We start from the raw sequence: 14,968 nt of genomic DNA, 5'->3' as shown, positions 1-14,968 counted from the left end.
GAGGGACTGGTCATTAATTCCTTTGGAAATTGTAGCTCTGTGAGGGGGGTGGGGTTCTCCTTATCAAACTACAGCTCCCAGAATTCTTTGGGTGGTATCGTGCTGCTTTTTTTTTTTAAAAAAAAGGATGTCTTCAGTATCTTTGCTTGCTTTTATTTACAATTATATACACCACACTCCTCTACTCCTTTCCTCTCATTTCACAATACATCACCACCACCACCACCACCATGAACCATTTGGGTAGCTTAAATACAGAATTCAAAATAGTCAATTACCCAATCACATTACAGTAGGCAAACTCTACCTTCAATTATTCAAATTAGCAAAAGCTCACAGGTGTGTTAATATTCGGATCAAGGTTACAAACACACATCTCTGTGTAGCACCATTGACCACATCAGTCTTAAAGGAAAAACCTAACAGTTAATTCATTTGGAAATTGTAGCTCTGTGAGGGGGGTGGGGTTCTCCTTATCAAACTACAGCTCCCAGAATTCTTTGGGTGGTATCGTGCTGCTTTAAATGTGCGCAGAGACTGGCTTTAGCCGGAACCATTTTTCTCTTCCTTCCCTTGCCACCACATATACAACCAGTTGTAGAATAGCTGTCGCTTCATACTTCAGAATTATAAATCCCCATGGTTAAGAAATAATAACAACGTTTATTTGAATATAATATTTGGGTGGGATATTCTCCTCATCAGGCTGCAAATGTTTCCCATATTAACATAGCCATGAAAACTGGAATTCAGCAGGCTGGTAAAAGCCTTGAGGCTTACAGATCCAGCATGGCTGTGAGAGTTGTACACATATTCTACCTTGTCAAATGTTTTGAGCAATGGAGTAGGAGAATGCCCAGTCAGTCAAGTATCCATAGTGATATTATTCTTATATATTTGTTTATACTCTGCCTTACTTGCTGATGGGACTCAACTCAAGGCAGCATACAGATAAAAACACAGAAAAATCTATCATTAAAATACAAGTGGACATGGATAGATTTAAAACTGTATGCATATATAAAATCTGTTTTAAAACAAAAGTAATAATTACAATTAAAAACAGCAAGGAACAAGCTCTTTTCTTAAAAGCAGCAAATTCCCAAGGGAACATTTCCCTGTTGAAACAAGAAAGTCTTCACTCTGCATAAGCCCCTTTCACTTGTCTTTCTTTCTTTCTTTCTTTCTTTCTTTCTTTCTTTCTTTCTTTCTTTCTTTCTAACATTCAAGAAAGCTTTATTTAACTAGAGGACATGTAAAATTCATTATGGTTTCATTCATATAAGCTCTTAGATCATATTCTTAGTTACATATAACACTGGCTAGATAATATAGTTCTAGTAAACTTCTCAAAACACTCTAAGATCCACTACCACCCACACGCTCCCGCTCCCAAAACCCTCTCAACTCTAACAACCGATATAACTCGTCTTTCTTTCTTTCTGTAATTACCGGTAGGTTTGAATTAGCAGTTGTAGCATTCACAATGCAATAACAATTATCCCAAACTAAACAAGATCTTCAGACTATGTATGCATTTGGAGGTCCAGTCCATGCTATGCCCTAAGCCATGGGTAAGCAAACTAAGGCCTGGGGGCCGGATCCGGCCCAATCGCCTTCTAAATCCACCCCATGGATGGTAAGGGAATCAGTGTGTTTTTAAATGAGTAGAATGTGTCCTTTTATTTAAAATGCATCTCTGGGTTATTTGTGGGGCATAGGAACTTGCTCTTTTTCTCTCTCCAAAATATAGTCCGCCGTCCGCCCCACAAGGTCTGAGGGACAGTGGACCGGCCCCCTGCTGAAAAGGTTTGCTGACCCCTGCCCTAAGCACTGGCAAGAATCCTTGCTTCGGAAGCATCTGTTATAGCAACAGTTAAAACCCTTACCGTCTTACACCAAGTTGGACCACTGAGCACAGTATTGTCTTCACCAGGCATCGGCAACCTCCGCCCCATGGGCCGGATCCGGCCCACGAGCCGCCCGCTTGGAAAGTTCCCCGCATGCTGCGCTAAACTGGTGCAGCGCGGCGCAGGGACTCGCCGAGCAGTGCCGGAAATGGTGCCTGCGCCTGCACAGACGCTGGAAATCATGTCTGTGCCTGTGCAGATGCCGAAAATCGCTTCTGCACAGGTGCAATTTCCGGTGTCTGCACAGCCGCACAGTCCCAGCTCTAGGTGCAGTCCCAGTGGCGCGGGGCGCCAGGGGGGCGCTGTGCGGTGAAGCCGCGCTGAAGCCATGCTCCGCGTGGCTAGGCCGGGGGCGCCAGAGCGATCTCCGTGCCTCAGCGCCAGGGCGCCTGACCTGCCTGAGATGGCCCTGCAGCCGCAGAAGCGATTTCCGGCGCTGCAGACATGCGCAGAAGCAATTTCTGGTGCCCCGGAAATGGGCAGTGCGGCACTGGAAATCGTTTCTGCACATGTCCAGCCCATGGCTGGTCCATGGACGATATCCGTGGGAATGCTCCGGCCCATGGCCGGAAAATGTTGCCAACACCTGGTCTACACTGACTCGCAATGGCTCTCCCAGTCACAGCCAGACCTGGTGATGTCAAGGGTTGAACATGGGCCCTTCTGCATGCAAGGCATGTGCTCCACCACTGAGCTACAGTGCCTCCCATCACTCCACATCCCAACCAACAAGTTTAACATTACCCACTAAAAGTCAGCCCCAACAAGGGGCTGTACTATAACATTCCATTCCAAGCACGGCTCCCAAATGAAATGCACAGAAACTGGCAGTCTTAGTTATTCAAATCAAACTCTGCCCACAAAGAAGTGGAACACAGGTCTGAAAGCAAACATCTTTAGGAGTTGAATATATGCATATTGGCCAGGTCTGCAAGTCACAGTAAGCAAAACTATGGCTTTGCAAAAACAGGTGGGCTTCCGAGAAGGAGATCACACCAACTATGCTCCTCCAAAGCCCTTTAGATTCAGTGCAGCAACTATGCCATGGTTTGGCTTGTCCCAACCTGGAATTGTGGTGAAGCTCTCCCCTCATTAATCACAAGCTGCAGCCAAGAACAAACCTTGGCTTTGCTGCTGTGCTGCCCTGAGATAAAGGACCTGGAGAGGAACAGCTCCAATCTCCTCCTGGGAGCCCACATATTTGCATGTGGATGATAAAACCATGGTTTGGCTTAGCACAAGTGTGGGGAACCTTTGACCCTCCAAATATGGTGGAACTACAACTCCCAGCAGCCCCAGCAAGCATGGCCAGGGACAAGGAGAGTTGTAGTTTTAGTAACATTTGCAAAGCCAAAGTTTCCCCACCACATTGTGCAGTACATGGTTGTTTTTAGGATACGTATGTTCCTTCAATGCTCAATTTCACTTTGCAAAGCCATCCAAGTTGGTTGCCATCACTGCCTCTTGTGGGAGCGAATTCCGTAGCTCGGCTATACGCTCTGTGAATAAATACTTTCTTTCCAGCATTCAGCTTGGATGTCGCTGAGTTCCAGGGTTATGAGAGAGGGAGAAAATCGTTTCTCTGTCCACTTTCTCCATGCCTAATGGTACACACTTTGACCATTTTGCCACTTACTTGCCTTTTCTCTCAACTAAAAAAGTCCCCAATGCTGTCATCTTTCCTCATAGTGGAGTTTCTCCATTCCAGCAATAATTCTGGTTGCCCTTTTCTGATTTTTTTTCCAACTCCGCAATATCTTTTTTCGAGATGAGGTAACCAGAATGTATTCCAAAAGCACATGGATCACATAACTGTACAACAGCTCCAATCTTTCCCCAATTATCCCTATCATTCTTTCCCCAATTATCCCTATCATGGAATTTGCCTTTCTCACACCTGCCACACACTGGGTCCACATCTTTATTGAGCTACCTACTGGCATAGCTTCCCACTATGTTTCCCAGGAACTAGTATTCACAGATGGACTGCCCATGGTCCTGGAGGAACTACATCATTGTCAAAGGCCTTATCCTGAATAAATTTGCCTAATTTCCTTGAAAACTTCGAGTTAGACTATAGCACCTTATCGTACCTTAAAGACAAACGAATCTCTTATGGCTTTTGTAGACTACAGTCAGATGGTTGGGGTATAAATAATAAAATTATTACTATTATTTCTTCAGATGCATGAATGCGTGATAATTTGACAAGTAAATGGTTGTACCTGGGTTGTACCAAGTGAAAACATTATTGGTCATGGGAATTATGCTGTGTGCATAAGAAGCTGCCTTTCACCTAATCAGACTATTAGGCCATTTACTCAATACCGTCCACACTGACTAAGGGTTTCAGGCAGAGATATTCCCAGCCCTACCTGCTGGTGATGAAAGGCCTTATCCTGAATAAATTTGCCTAATTTCCTTGAAAACTTCGAGTTAGACTATAGCACCTTATCGTACCTTAAAGCCAAACGAATCTCTTATGGCTTTTGTAGACTACAGTCAGATGGTTGGGGTATAAATAATAAAATTATTACTATTATTTCTTCAGATGCATGAATGCGTGATAATTTGACAAGTAAATGGTTGTACCTGGGTTGTACCAAGTGAAAACATTATTGGTCATGGGAATTATGCTGTGTGCATAAGAAGCTGCCTTTCACCTAATCAGACTATTAGGCCATTTACTCAATACCGTCCACACTGACTAAGGGTTTCAGGCAGAGATATTCCCAGCCCTACCTGCTGGTGATGCAGTGGACTGAACTTATGACTTTCTGCATAGAATCATAAAATTGGAAGGGACCCCCGAGGGGCATCTAGTCCAACCCCCAGCTGCCCCATATAGGGCTGGAACCTGCAACCTTGGCGCTATCAGCATCAAGCTCAAGCCATCGACGGACAAACTTTCGAAAACGCACACTATCAACGAGTTAAAAGGCGATGATCAGAATTATGTGAAAATAACCGCAAGTTGCAGCCCTCCCCCGCCCCCCGTCCCCGGGCGAGGAGGCTTCAAGTCTTTGCAGAAAGATCCCACCCAGTCCGCCTGTCTCCGCCTCAGTTTCCTCTCTGTAACAACTTGGGGGGAGAATCCAGAAGACGGGGCGGCGAAGGGCTTTGCCGGGGCAGCGCGACCGGGACTGGACTGTACCTGGTTGTAGCGCAGGACGTGCAGGTCCAACTGTCCGGCCAGCGACTCCTCCAGCCGGTGCGCGGCTCCCATCTTCTGCAGCATTTGCTGGAGCTGCCCGGCCGAGAGGCTCCGGTTGCCCCCGAACAGCGCCAGGACATCCCGAGCGAAGGGCGGCCCCGCCGGCGAGGCTGCTGGCGTCGATCCTTGCGCCCTGGCCGGGGCCAGGCCAGCCAGTGCCAAAGCGAGCGCGGCGGCCAGGAGCGTCCGAGACACGAGGGGAGACATCGCCGACGACGACGCAGCTGCTCAACAGGAGCTGCACGGAGGGAGCGCGAAGGGTTAAGGTTTCGCCGACGGCGCGCACGCGCCTTGCCTTCCCTTGCCGGCGGGAGCCAACGAGGAGGTCCGTTCCGCAGTCTCAGCTTCCCTCGGGCGCACTGCGTCCTGCGCGGCTGCTGGTGGCGGGTCTTCCTTCGTTGATCCCCTCCCCTCCCCTCCTGGGCAAGGGCAGGGTTTGGGGCGCTCCCTCGGGCCTTTCCTAATCCTGGAGATCACGCAGGATCGATGGAAGGGGGGCGGGAGGGCAGGAGCGAAGCCAAAGGTGACGGAGAGGGAAGTTTCTTCCCCAGCAGAAGCGGACGGGACAACGAGATGGCAGAGATACATTCAGCTCCTCCTGCGTGATAAAGAGAGGACAGGACAGGGGTAGGGAAGGTTGAGAAGGCAGCTGAAATCATACAGGACTGGAGTTTCCCAGTTTTTGCTAGGAGTTTTTATATATATACACACACACACACACACACACACACGTACACACACATGCATTGATCCATTAGGAAATTGCTTCTTTAATCCTTCAGCATTTTATTATATTAAAATTGAATTCCATGGATTTCAGATTGCAATAGAATGAAATACAATAAAAGAGGCAACAGCAACACATTTTTTTTAAAAAAAAAATCAATATGAATAGTTAGTGCAATAGTTGTACCATCTTACTACAGTCATACCTCGGTTTAAGTACGCTTCGGTTTGAGTACAGTACTTTCAGTTTAAGTACTCCGCAGACCCGTCTGGAACGGATTAATCCACTTTCCATTACTTTCAATGGGAAAGTTTGTTTCAGGTTAAGTATGCTTCAGGTTAAGTACAGACTTCTGGAACCAATTATGTACTTAAACTGAGGTACCACTGTATCTTCAACCACAATCCCCCACCCCACCCCTCATCTCTCCTTGTGGCTAAACATGCTCATCTCTCTCAAGTGTTCCTCATATGACTGGGTTTCTTCCAGACCTCCCTCACCATCATGAGCTCCCGCCTTTGGACCCACTCCCATTTGTCCGCCTTAGTCTTAAAGTGTGGGGTCCAGATGTGGCCAGGCCAGTAAAGAATAAAGCAGCACTATTATTTCCTGTGAGTGCTTTATTTTGTCTGACTTGAATTGTCATGCCAGTCAATTCTGTTTGCCCTTGTTCACGGAAAAGGTGCTCCAGTTCCTTGATCAGTTACTGTTTTATGTTTTGTAAACCACTTTGAGGTGTTATTTTTTACAATCAAGCAGTGTATAAATTTAAATAAATAAAGTATGAGACAGGGCCTGTGAGGGATGTGGCCAGGGGACAAAGTCTGATGTTCCCCACTCCTGCTTTAAACCATCTCTTCTCTTTCTCACGCAAGCAATTCTAAATTACTGTACTTTCAAGGGGGAGAATTCCAGACACTATCCTTGCTTGCTGAAGCACTAGCTGGATGCATAAAAGCTTTCCTTTTCAGAAATGTGAAACACGCCAAAGCGTTAACAAGGGAGAGGGGGCACAGCATGCGCTTAGCAATTTCAGATGGTAAACAATAGTTTGCTAGGGCTTGGCTGTGGCTCAGAAATGTCAACATCTGAGCATGCAGATATGATAGATTTGACCAGGAAAACAGCAGGGTCATTGCTGATCTCGCTGGGGCTGGGTTTATCAACTTTCTAAATAATGTCATTAGGGCATGGGTGTGTGGATGTTTTGTTTTGCTTTATTCCAGGTGTGCTGATCCCTACAAATTTCACAGCAGCCGTACGCAGCCTAAACCCATGTTCCAGTTGTCAACATGAGAAATGCCCCAATCTATTATTGTTGCACAGTACGCACAGCTCCATCTTGAGTAAACAGGCTGTGTCAGCACTCAGAAACTCACCCATGTCATTTCATGTGCCCACCTTTACAAGCATTGTTCTCTGTCGTTTTTGTTTTAGTGCTAAAGCGAGACACGGTGAGTAAATACGCATAGGATTATGCTCCAGTCATGCTCTCAAACTACAGTGGTACCTTGGTTTAAGTACACAATTGGTTCCGGAAGTCTGTACTTAACCTGAAGCGAACTTTCCCATTGAAAGTAATGGAAAGTGGATTAATCTGTTCCAGACGGGTCCGCGGAGTACTTAAACTGAAAGTACTCAAACCAAAGCGTACTTAAACCGAGGTATGACTGTCTATCATAGAATTGTATGCAAGAATCTTTTGTCCGACGTGGGGCTCGAACCCACAACCCTAAGATTAAGAGTCTCTGGCTCTACCAACTAAGCTTCTCAAGACCACCATGGATCACTCCCCTTTCCCTGGCAAGGCTTCTGCCTGCCTTGTTAGCTGCTACACAACAGGCAGAAATTCAACAAGGACAGGAGCATTGCCAGCAAAAGTGATGGTGCATCGTCTAGTATTTATTTTTCCTTATCAAGCTGCTCTTCTTACCAATCAGTTGGGGAAATCCCACATGCTCCTATATCTCAGGTTACTCAATAGCTTCTCACCTGGAAGGCTCAAACAGAAGCTTGCCACATGCAAGGTATTTACCAAAGTGGAATCCTGAGAATAGCCCCACACATTTGCACATCCTATTGCTCCATTCCGGTAGCCCTTACTCTTTCACAAACTATTTGCCTATGTTTGTCTTGTTTCACACCAGCTTTCGCAATACGTTCTCCCACTATCTTGCCCTGCTTCTCTGCTTACCTCTTGCTGTGGCTGATTATTTCTGCGGTCCTTCAGAATAGCCAACACTTCTTGCGCAGATAAAGCTTTGAGGAGGAACACAGGCTGCAGTTCAGTCACTGTGCACTGCCAGATAGCCTCGGCCATGTGCTACCGCTCGGGTCAAAAGCCGACCATGGCTGGCCCCTCCCAGCGGTGGTTTTAGCCTTTCTTTCCTCCAAAAGACAGAGCCAAAACGAATTGGGTAGAGAAACAAATTCCTGCTGCCAATTCAGCTGCTCCAGTTCCTCATACTGCATAGTAAGCAGTACATGTGGATCTGCCTTTCAGCCTCTGTTGGGAAATAGCTAATATTCCTTCTGACTAAGCAGGGATATGGAAAGCATTTCAACACAACACCGGGGACATGCTGTCCTTTATTCCTTGCTTCCCTGAACCTGTCCCTCTATACATAGATAGGTTCCTGTTTCGAGCTGTTCCTGAAGAATGAAGGTGGGGATCAAGGGGTGGAATGGCAGAGCGAGAGGCTTGCCAAAGTACTGCACTACAGAAGTGCTCATTCTTTGAGAGACCAGCTGAGCTGCCAGCAGCTCCACAAATGCCCTTCTCCCTTGTTTCAGTGAGCTGCCCTTAGATCATTCTTGAACCAGTCATTTAAAGGAGAGAATCTGCGTGGAGGAAACTGCAGCCGCTGTAGTTTTTGTGAAAAGTTTGTGGGTTTAACACATTGGCCAAGAATCAATGGTGCTTCTGCTTCTGGCCTTCCCAGATCCATCTGGCTGATCACTCGTTGGAACCCAGACCCAGCAGGCTCTCCTTGGTCCTTAATCTTTCCCCCCCACCTGCCACCCATTGCAAGCCCACATACGGGTTCCAGACACAGAGCTTCCTTATATGTCTTTTTGTGCAATGTATAATTTCCCATGCAGCTGTTTCCAGGGCCTAGTGAGTTTGCTGCTGGAAGGCGGAGGGACAGCCTGTGGGGGAAACTATGAAAACAGGCAGATCTCTTGCACTGTAGGACTCATAGGAGTCAACTCCTAGGGGCTGAGCTCCCTTCAGTCCCCCTAACAAAATATTTGAGGGCACTGGGCTCCCACAAAGTTGGTGAGCATTGCCATTCAAATGGTGTTTGTGTCTTGTGATCAGTGTGGGGACTTACCTTGCCTCCCCACAATATTTTTTTTTCAATTTGGCACCCCTGGCAGGACTGATTTTTCTGGACATTATCTTCACAATTCTTGGAAATGATCTGATATGCTATCAGGGCAGCGCCTGCCACCAGATGGCGAGTTTTAGCCTCATCTCAATCAAGGAAGGAGCACTTTGTATGCCACTGTTAGTTCTGGATGAATCCAACTATTTCAGCTACAAATGGATTGAGCAAGGTTGTGGGTTGAGGAGAGCTAGGGAAGTGGCGAAGCAACCTCTTCACCAAATTGGCATGTGCTGAATGCTATACACACCCATTCAGCACAAGGGGTGGATCTGTGACACGCTAGAGACCACACTTTTTGTCGTCCTTCCTACTGCCACTCCTGTTGGGGATCATTTCCAGGTGTTCCAAGTAACATGGCATAGGGTCTGCATGCACCAGGGATGAGGAACCTGTGGCCACAGATTCCAGATGGACTCCAACTCCCATCAGGCATATCCATCACAAGCAATGATCAGGGATGATGGGAGTTGTGGTCCAACAACATCCAGAGGCACTGGATTCTTCATTCCTTCCAATGCATGGTACCGAAATGACCCCCTTGCATTGGGGTTGATACCGTTTGTCACACTTATTCCTGTGCCCTTTAACAGTAACCAGGCGTGCAAAAGGGTAGCTGGCCTTACATGCAAGGAGTTGAAAAGACAGGAAAAGCTCCACCTCTTGCATTGCTGCACACAATTATCAGGATCAGGTTTCATGGTTGCATTGTGCTCACGTCATGCTGCATTAATGAATTGTTGCTGTAAATGGTTTTTTTTAAAAAACCCTCCTTCTTTGGTTGACTAGGTAAACTGAACTGACCTGCAACGCTGCTATATAGTGGGATATTGTTGACACCGCAGGAACACACCGATTCAGTTATAAATATTTTTACATTGCAGGTCGACTTGTCAATGTGTTGGGAGACTGGACTTTGCCAAGGTAAGGGAGCATGTGAACCCCTCTCATTTTCTGCATATGAACTGGCTCGTTCAGTAATCCTGAATAAAAACCCACTATTATTTCCCTGACAGATAACTTTCACTATCTCACATTTGGTCAGCAACTAACTCTGAAAGCTGTTTTTGAGTTTCATTAAATAAACAAGGCTATTTGGTGTTTTTAGATGTGTGGCCTGTATTTGCATAATGCTGAAACGTTCAATTCTTCGGCAATTCCAGGGGGAATTATTTTCTCTTTCCAATCCGCTGCAGAATGAAAATCCTTCTCCATTTTGGGGGCTAGCCAAAGTTTAACCTCAAGGATGGACGCTCTCTCTCCTCTCTCCATAATGGTTAAGTTTGTTTTTTATTAAGCTGTATGTTATTTGAAAAGGAGAGGATGGCAAATAAGATCTAGGGAGTCATGTAAGTTTAGTTGCCTGTTGCACAAGCAGTTTATATGCTCATTCCACTAACCAAAGAGCATTTTAATGATGGGCATGCCCAGCATAAATTATCAGGGGAGTTCCCCTCTTCCCAGTGAAGTCTACAGTGAATGTAAACAATGTTTCTTGGCACAAGTGAGACTGGCATTCCACAAGGCTGATTCACTGCTTTCTTGACCAACGTGAGTTTGCCACGAGCAATGTGAGTTTGGGGGGTCACCATCAACATCTGGATACTATGGAATGAGCCACTTTGAGTTCACAAATGCACAGTCAGGACTAGGGTCTTCTATGGGGAAACCAGTATTTGACATGTGAAGCCACTCTGTTAGTTGGAGCTACCTAGAAAGGTTAATTATAACTCGGGCTTCAATGCTTTGTGGGCCATCGAGGCAAATATTTCTGAGTCTACCAAGATTTAAACCTGTATCGTTTCATTACAGCAGGGGTGGCCAACTCCCAAGAGACTGTGATCTACTCACAGAGTTAAAAACTGGGAGTGATCTACCCCCTTTTGGGGGGTTCAGTTCAAAGCTGTTGAGTTTTTTTAAGGAAGGGAAGCCCTGTTTTGGGGGGGTTAGGTCAAATTTGTTGAGCTTCTTTTAGGAGGAAGGAAGGCCCACTTTTGTTTAGGGCTTTTGTTTTGTCGCAGTTGTTTAGCTTTTTTTAGGGAGGAGGAAAATTTTGGGTGAGCTTTTTTTTTGGGTGCCAGTGATCTAGCAGTGATCTACCACAGACATCCAGTGATCTACCGGTAGATCACGATCTACCTGTTCGACGTGCCTGCATTACAGTATACAGGCCTAATGTTAGAGCCAGTATTAGGCTTGCCAGAATATTGTCTGCCACGACTAGAAACAGGAAAGTCAAGATTTCTATGCAGCAATCCCATGTGGCGAGCATTAAGTATTGCACATTTTAACGTCTTCCCAGCAGTAAATATGCCCATAGCACTCTCAGGCTCTGCAATGGTCTCATCTAACTAGGCCAGCCAATGAACTCACCTCTTGCTTGCTGGAATGGTGGGTGGGTGGGTGTGCGTGTGTCAAAGCCCCTGGTTCTTCTGTGGCTGGAATGTAGTTTGTACAAAGGTAAAGAGTAGCATCCATTACCCTTCCCACTTTTGCTTCTGGCTGCACCTACCAGAGGTATGCAGCCCCCAGAAGGTTGCACCTAAGGGACTATGACCCTCAAGATGAAAAATGGTTCCTCATAACTTCTTGAATTATGTGTCTGCAGTTAGGCATAGTTGCAATGAGTAGTGATTACCAAATTGCGGGAGGCCTTTTTGGCGTGGGGTGCTGATGAATAGATAGTCACATTATCAGAGCAGTGTTCCTATCTCAGGCCCCTTGATTTATTATTTTGACAGTGCTTGTTGTTTTGTAACTGCCAACTCCAGCATGTGTTCATCGCTCCTTCTCCTTTCCTGGCATTGAAAGGCATTTTTGTTTTGCTGGAGTGAGCATCTATTAACCAGAAGCATTTGTGCTAATAGAGGACCGGATTAGTCCGAAGAATGCTTTGCCACAAGATATTACAGAAAGAAAGGCTTTGAACAGATGAAAAATATCTGCCAGCTATATTGCTTCTGAATTGTTCAGAATTTTTTGAGATTTAGAGATGAGTGAGTAAAAATGTTTCAGTGGCCCTGATTTATTTGCTGCCTCTTTTTAAAACAAAAAAGCAAAGCATGTGTGAGATGATAAGTGGATACTGCCATTATATCGCTTAGCCAATAGATGGCAGTGGACTTATTATATCTGAGCAGAATCTGGAGTCCATTCTGGTTTTAAGAGACAATAGTATGTCCTCTTTCACAAATAGCAGCACTGTTAGCAAAATTTATCCAGTTGCATGAGACAGAACTATGAATTAAACATCCAGTCAAATATTTCTTTTTCAGCTTGATGGAAAGTTTAAGAAACCCTACTACAGAACTACTGTACAAAGCCTTCTGTGTAATGGGATTTTTATATTTTTTTAAATAATACAATAAAATAGTGGCTACAGAAAATACAAATAAGTAGAATATGGAGTCCTCTCCTAAAAGTAATTCTTATTCCTCACCAGCCACAGAAGATAGCACCCAGCTCTCGCCTGGCATCTTTCCTTTCCCCTTCCAGCCTCTCACCCTGGGAGACCAACATTTCCCTGTCTCTCACTGACGGTCTTCTATCTATCATATACCACCCCCATGAGTATACAGTCTCTGGACATTACCAAACGTCCCAGACATAGGACCCCAAAGGAAAAAGAAACAGAGAACTACAAAACTCTCCGGCAGATTTGGGTGTCAGAAGACTCTGTCACCAGAAGACTCTTCAACAGCAAGGGTCTACTTGAGAGCAGGGGTGGGAAAGTAGATCCAACCAATAGGCTGGATCCCAAACTCCCCCGGCACCAAGTGGTCCCCCATATGTCAATCACCTGCCATCAGATATTCTTGCAAAGGGGTGTCCTCCTGATCTGGGGGGAGTAATCAGTCTGAGAGGTTCAGGTGCCTGCTTGATGTCATAGGTGATTTCACAGGTGGAGCACCACAACCTAAGTGATTCTCCCCTTGGTTGCTGCACAGTGGACATGAATCCCCAAAATACATAGTTATTTCAAGAACTCATTAAACTAGCTCTCCAAGTCTTCTGATAGAGAGTCATGGTCCTGGACATGACAATTGCACATTGACTGGGTGTGATAAATTTCAAAGGGATTTCAGGTGACTTGAAAATGAGCAGGTTTGAGCTTTGCCTTCCCCATCACCACCAACACCCTCAAAACACATGTTACAACATTCTAATCCCTTCCCGTCTCCCTATCAATCATTTACAATAGAAAATGCTTAACAGGTACATTCAAAAACACATGAAGGCACGTTTCTGGAGCAGAGTTCATAGAAACTGGTCCAAAACATCTCCAGTAATAAATGAGAATTGATTAATGAGCACGCTTCATCCTCAAGGGCATTAGAAGAAATTGGTTGGAATCAAACATTGTCATATCAAACATTTATGGAACACTCTCCTCCAACAGGGGCACTTGGCTTCCTCTTTGTTCTCTTTTAGGTAGGGCCTGAAGACTTTTAATCATTGGTATTATTTTCGTCTGCTTTTAATTACTTGTTCCTTTACTGTGTGTTGTTTTACATTTTTAAATCAAATTTCTGACTTAAGAGCAAATGGTTGACCTTCTCTTTATGCCCTAGCATTGTGAATTTTGATATTTGTTTTAAAATGTTCTAGGTTTATATGTGTGTACCTCTTTGGAGAAATACTTGGATTTTGAAAAGTGAATAAGAACTTAGAAGTGTCTCCCAACAGATAAAATAAATTTGGGGACCTAATTTATTTCTAACTTCAGTCTCTTTGTCCAGATCCATGGGGGTGTGCACTACTAAGGATAGATTATGCCCCAAGCAAGGGGAGGTAAGTAGTTCGCACCAGACAGAGAGGGAGGAAACTCAAGGTAGGATCAGCACCTTGGAGAGCGACCAAGGTGTGGTTTTCAGGACCATGGTTAGTCATCCTGCAGCAGAGGCAAGACATGAAAGTTGTCTCAGCAGTGTCCTGGAGAATGCGGCAGATCTTTATAGCCGAGGGTAGATATTCATTGATTAAACTGAGGCCCCACTCACTGAATGCTTGTATCAAAAACCTGGTATCACTTTGGAGTGCTCACTTTTGTCTCACCCAACTGGATGTGGAGTCCACCACACCTTTAAAAATATCAGTTCATATAGAAAACTAGATTTCGGAGAGAAGGTGCTAGCCTAGCTTCCTCCATAATATGCCAGTTTCTATGTTGCCAGAAACTCTATTTTCCCCCATAGTGAAGCATTCCATCATGTGTAGCCCTACCTTCTGTCTAAAATGGTACAGCCCAAACATTTGTATCTTGACTAGAGCTAGGCCAACATCTGGAAGCCAATGCAAAGATGGAGGAGGAGGAGGAGGAGGAGGAGGAGGAGGAGGAGGAGGAGGAGGAGGAGGAGGAGGAGGAGGAGTTTGGATTTGATATCCCGCTTTATCACTACCTGAAGGAGTCTCAAAGCAGCTAACATTCTCCTTTCCCTTCCTTCCCCACAACAAACACTCTGTGAGGTGACTGGGGCTGAGAGACTTCAAAGAAGTGTGACTAGCCCAAGGTCACCCAGCAGCTGCATGTGAAGGAGCAGGGACGCGAACCCGGTTCACCAGATTATAAGTCTACCGCTCTTAACCACTACACCACACTGGCTCCAGCGTACTGACGACTGGTTTCTAGTGCAATAGACGGTCAGTTGATAAATCTAGTTGTTGTGCTGAGTTTTCAACTGTGCTCACTATTGCATCGTATTTCTTGAGCAATAACAATGAATAAAGT

The 14,968-nt window shown here is 45.5% G+C and overlaps 1 protein-coding gene across 1 annotated transcript in view; it reads right to left on the bottom strand.

Moving 5' to 3' along the window:
• The window catches only part of SLC39A8 (solute carrier family 39 member 8), a 33,487-nt gene extending 28,002 nt beyond the window's left edge, over positions 1–5,485 (bottom strand). Inside the window, exon 1 of the mRNA XM_035112592.3 lies at positions 5,065–5,485. Coding sequence (XP_034968483.3) covers positions 5,065–5,331 — 267 coding nt within the window. The 5' untranslated portion in view covers positions 5,332–5,485. The remainder of the gene's footprint in view (positions 1–5,064) is intronic.
• Positions 5,486–14,968: the final 9,483 nt, after the last annotated feature.

Source organism: Zootoca vivipara, chromosome Z1 (assembly GCF_965207765.1).
Source record: "Zootoca vivipara chromosome Z1, rZooViv2.hap1.1, whole genome shotgun sequence".
NCBI classification, from domain to species: Eukaryota; Metazoa; Chordata; class Lepidosauria; order Squamata; family Lacertidae; genus Zootoca; species Zootoca vivipara.
Note: the sequence above shows the minus strand (reverse complement) of the source record. Positions and strands in the feature narration are given on the sequence as shown.